Here is a 5,489-nt window from a genome sequence, read left to right as displayed (position 1 = left end):
CTACATCTGTTTATTTATTTATTTATTTATTTATTTATTTATTTATTTTAGTGAAATGTAAACAAAGAAATCGACTTATTCCACCAAAACCCAAATCAAAGCTTGAGCCACATGGTTGACCTATATTAGGTTTGCTTGATTGCCYGAGTAAGAATAGCGTAGCATCTCAGAGAAGATGTGTGGAAAAGTGAACATGAATCTGCTGCTAAACACTCCCCCTTGTCTCCACTGCCCCCCACCCCCCACCAGCTGCTGTACTGAAATATGAAAACAACGTCATGAACATCCGGCAGTTCAACTGCTCACCCCATCCCTACTGGCTGCCCAACTTCATGGACGTCTTCACCTGGTCTCTGCCGTTCGTTGGAGAGAAAGGTAAGGAGCCGTTTCAGACATGTCCTCGATATGCTCTGATCCGTTATCTCTGCTCAGTCACTACCTGCACCGTTCACACATTTATTTATTTATTTAATTTTTTTTCTCCACAGTCACAGAAATGCTGGTGAACGTGCTGAGCATCTGCTCCGACGATGAACTCATGAACGATGAAGATGAGATTTTCGATGGTGAAGAATGTTTCAAGATCCAGTTTTTTGTGTTTATCACCAGCGCATCACAGTGACCTAAATGTCCCAGAGAAATGTGCAAACATGCCTGTTCACGTGTAAACTATCATGTGAAAAACAACACTAACCTCAAATTCAATACAATCTGATCCTGATAATTTATTATAATATAGTCATACATTCTGTAGTTTGTACAGAACACATCTCGTTTAACATCATATAGATTCTATGGGCTTTCAAACTCCACACTTTGCTTCTGGCATATCTACAACACCTCATTATGGATTTTTTTTAAGGCTTCTTTATTTGTTTACAGCAAATGCAGCAGCAGCTCGCAAAGAAGTGATCAAAAACAAGATCCGAGCGATTGGGAAAATGGCTAAAATGTTCTCAGTTCTCAGGTCGGCTTTTGTTTTTCTGGGTCAAGAGTTGTTGGGGGGGGTTTTTTCAGTATGATCAGGATTCAGCCTAGTTTTCTGAGTTGTTTGCCCGCTCTGCTCCTGTTCCTCCTGCAGAGAGGAGAGCGAGAATGTGTTGACGCTTAAGGGCCTGACGCCCACCGGCATGCTGCCAAGTGGGGTCCTCTCTGGAGGCAGACAGACGCTGCAGAGTGGTGAGTACCGGCTCGGCCCGAGTCTTTTCTCAAGTGTTTGCTCTCTGTTTTGTTGTTTCTGTTCCTCATCAGCATTCTCAGTTTCTACCTGTGGTCCTGTTTCTCTCCTTATCCGTGTACTCTTCTTCCTGACCTGAAATCAAATAAAGAGCCGCCAACAAGTTTGTGCTTCAGCCTCTTGGTGATGTTCCTCTCGCGTACAACAAATACAAGCTTTAGGATGATTTATGTGTCAGACAGACTCTGCAGAGTTCTGCAGCTAAAGCACAAAAATATCAAAATTGAATACATATCAGGGACTATTCCAGAATTATTTCATGCTGATGTTTGACACTTTTTGTCATTTTTAGATCCTGTCTTTTTGACTTCACCACTTAAATGAAACTAAAGGACAAATAGTTAATGAAAGTCAAAAATTACAATTTTGTGAGAGCTTGTGTGACTTGTTGGCCTTCAAACACATGTTGGGGATGACCCTCGATTACTACCATGACAAATGTTTGCTCAATATCTATCATTTACGTACAGTGAGTTATAGCCATTTTTGTGTCTTTTGAAGTTAATTATCTGTGGCAACCATCTTGGATGAAATTGACTAAAATATTTTCATTCAAAAACGTAGAGTGGTTCATTAGGTATTTTGCTAAAACACAGACAAATGAACACACACAAAGTAGCAACTGTTTGCCTGAAACAAAGTAAATGTACTTCTTTACTGAGCGCCACTATTTGTCATTTATTTAGTTATTATGACTGTGTGATAACTGAGTATCACTTTGAACATTTCAGCTGCAAGGAATTGTGGGATGGAATTATGAGCTTTGATTTTATTTTAAGTGTTTCTTTTGCCAAAGAAGATAATAAATGAAGCATTTCAGCTTATTTTCAGTGTATTCAGACACTTTCAACTGCTCTCATGTTCATTGGGAACTTTCTTAAAATAAAACAAATAAAAAAGATGGTCTGATTGTACTCAGGTAGGGTTAGAGTCTTCCACAAGCAGAAAGAGAAAAAAACTGCAAAAAAAAAAACAAACAGTAAAAGGCATGGTGTTTAAACTAAATGTCTGTGCTTTCAGCTCACCTCAGCGCCTCATTCTTCATTAGCTCATGTCTCTGTCACTCTGTCTCTGTGGATGTATATTTGTTACTCACCATATGAAGTTTCTAACCCCAGACTAATTTGATCAGTATATTAGTGCATGGCGCTCCTTGAGTTTGGCTTTAGTGACAATGAACATGTTCAGCTCATCTGGCCAAAAACAAACAAACAAAAAAAAAAACATGAGTTGCCTTCTCCCCTGGGGCTGCGTTGTACATTTGCATGGCTTTATCAGGAGTAACCTGCTCCCCTCCTCCCCCCTTCAGCCACCATTGAAGCCATTGAAGCCATCGAGACGCATGATGAGGACAGAGAAGGTAAAACTGGTGCTCCTTCTCCTACCTCTTTTATTACATGCACAGGGTATCCTGCAAGGCTTTCTGGACAGTTTATGCAGCTTAAACTTTTCTTTTATAAAGAGAACTCTCAAAATTTGAATAAATGGCACTTTACTGTGTGGTAACTTGCATATTTTAGAAAATAAACCAAACTTTGCAGAGGGTTTATTCTACACAATTAATTTCGAAAGAATTGATGTGTACTGATGAAAAAAAAAGCTTCCCATCTGGCTGTTTGCAGGGTGGGAGACATCTAAGATATCATGTTTTTGTAATTGTTGAGTCAGAGCACTTTTACTGAGGAACAGAGATGTTTAATGTAACTACTTACACCTACACTGCCTGCATCAAGGAAGCTCTGAAAATAAATAAATAACTGAAGCGTGTTTTGGAATGGGTAATTACCAGCTGGTGAGGGAATCTGGAAAGAAAAGAAAAAATATATATGTCGTGTTATAATGTCCCAAGAGACTTTCATTATAAATTAAAACCCTGCAAAGTGAAGTGCTGCTTTGAGATGCATGACTAAAGCACATTGTTTTGGGTTTGGCTTGTAAATGGCCTCCATCTGCCTCTAAAAATGTTGCATGCAACAACATGAAAAAGACCAGAGCATCAACATAAAATATGCATCCTGAATAACAAATATTACACACTAACATAAGAAGCAGCAGAATTTGTATTTTTTATTCGTTTTTTTTTTTTTTGTCATGTAAGTCTTAATTCAAGTAGAAATGTGACCTTACATAAATTGTTAATTATTGTGTTTGGTAAGTCCAGATGTTTTTATGTCTGTATCTTTTTGTTCTATGAAACAGGAAAGATTTAGTAAAAGCAAAATAATAAACCAACAAAAATCAGAAGCTCATAAGTCACAAAGGTACAGGATTGTGGGGATATTTCAAAAGTTGTATTGAAGGAGGTGTCAGTTTAGGAGCTTTTTTTCTTTGGAATTTCTAAAATTTTATCTGTATACACTCACTGACAAAAAAGGAGTTAAGCACCCAAAAGGAAGTATCTGACTTAGAATTAATTTGGTACACCTGGAAGCACCAGAGATAAAACATTAGCTTTGTCACAATTCAAAGGTTGAAACCCACGTAGTCAGCCATCCACGCTGGCTACACCCTACGTGGGCTGTAGGCCGCCAGTGTAAGCTGCATAAATGGCGATGAAATGAGACGGTCAAGTCAACGGATGATGTATGTTTGTGTGACCTCTTGCTGCCACATTACTATGGTAATACATTTCATATCACGTGCCTTCACAAAATTCAGCATTATTTTAAAGAAAAAAGTAACCAAAGGAAAAAAAATTTAATAATTTACAGACACGTTAAACTGAAGTATCAGCACTTTAAATTTTCAATAAGAGTTGTATTGAGGGTTTGAACAAGACCAGATGGTTTTATCGTACAACTGCTCAACGTGTGGGATATTCAGATAGTGGCCTGATGACAGAACCTAAGGGTATAGGTGAAGGCATCCTCATTGAATGCGCACTAAATACAGTATTACATAAACCTCATCTCTGTCTGTCATCCAGACACAGGTATTGGACGTCCTGCTCCGTGTCTAGACAAAAGGCATCAGCTGGAATTCGAGTTCAACATCCTGGGACATTAACACTAGAGCAGAGACAACTGCATTTGGAGTTGTGTTGTACCCAGGAGAAGCCACCATACAGACTGATTATGTTTGGTGGCATACCATGTTCAGTAATGAGTCTTAGCTCTTCGTTACATTAGATGATCATTGTGTGTATGTGATGGTGCCGAGGATGAGGTCTGCCAATGTTGTCAAGATGCAATGGTGTTGCTCCTCGTATCGTGGTGCTGCAAGCCATTGGGTATGACTTTAGATTATCTCTGGCTGCGATTCAGTGGACGTCGACGGTACAATGCTGTACCAGTGAAAACTGTTGAAGGACCTGTACAAGGTCCTGAAGGTGCTGGAATGTTTCAGGACTTTAGACAGTGTGAAAGACTGAAGGAACTGTTGAAGGAACTGTCTAAGGTCCTGAAGGTGCTGGAATGTTTCAGGACTTTAGACAATGTGAAGGATTGAGATAACTCTCCAAGGTCCTGAAGGTGCTAGAATGTTTCAGGACATTAGATAGTGTGAGGACTGAAGGAACTGTTAAAGGACCTGTCCAAGGTGCTGAAGGTGTTGGAATGTTTCAGGATTTTAGACAGTATGAAGGACTGAAGGAACTGTTGAAGGAACTGTCCAAGGTCCTGAAAGTGCTGGAATGTTTCAGGACTTTAAACAGTGTAAAGGATTGAAGGAACTCTCCAAGGTCCTGAAGGTGCTTGAATGTTTCAGGAATTTAGACAGTATGAAGGACTGAAGGAACTGTTGAAGGAACTGTCCAAGGTCCTGAAAGTGCTGGAATGTTTCAGGACTTTAAACAGTGTAAAGGATTGAAGGAACTCTCCAAGGTCCTGAAGGTGTTGGAATGTTTCAGGACTTTAGACAGCGTAAAGGACTGAAGGAACTGTTGAAGGATCTGTCCAATGTGCTGGAATATTTCAGGACTTTAGACAGTATGAAGGACTGAAGGAACTGTTGAAGGAACTGTCCAAGGTCCTGGAATATTTCAGGACTTTAGACAGTGAGAAGGACTGAAGGGACTGTTGAAGGACCTGTCCAAGGTCCTGATGGTGCTAGAATGTTTCAGGACTTTAGACATTGTGAAGGACTGAAGGAACTGTTGAAGGATCTGTCCAAGGTGCTGGAATATTTCAGGACTTTAGACAGTGTGAAGGACTGAAGGAACTGTTGAAGGATCTGTCCAATGTGCTGGAATATTTCAGGACTTTAGACAGTATGAAGGACTGAAGGAACTGTTGAAGGATCTGTCCAAGGTGCT

At 39.8% G+C, this 5,489-nt stretch overlaps 1 protein-coding gene across 1 annotated transcript in view; it reads left to right on the top strand.

Annotated features, from left to right (window-relative positions):
* Positions 1-2,808, top strand: part of LOC106514051 (serine/threonine-protein phosphatase 2B catalytic subunit alpha isoform) — a gene marked incomplete at its 5' end in the record, with an annotated part of 20,115 nt that extends 17,307 nt beyond the window's left edge. The window contains 5 exon segments of the mRNA XM_014003138.1: positions 250-375; positions 489-566; positions 883-967; positions 1,082-1,179; positions 2,547-2,808. Of these exon segments, the coding sequence (XP_013858592.1) occupies positions 250-375; positions 489-566; positions 883-967; positions 1,082-1,179; positions 2,547-2,743 (584 nt within the window).
* Positions 2,809-5,489: the final 2,681 nt, after the last annotated feature.

This window comes from Austrofundulus limnaeus, unplaced genomic scaffold, assembly GCF_001266775.1.
Source record: "Austrofundulus limnaeus strain Quisiro unplaced genomic scaffold, Austrofundulus_limnaeus-1.0 Scaffold17, whole genome shotgun sequence".
Lineage (NCBI taxonomy): Eukaryota > Metazoa > Chordata > Actinopteri > Cyprinodontiformes > Rivulidae > Austrofundulus > Austrofundulus limnaeus.
This window is presented reverse-complemented; position numbering and strand designations above follow the sequence as displayed.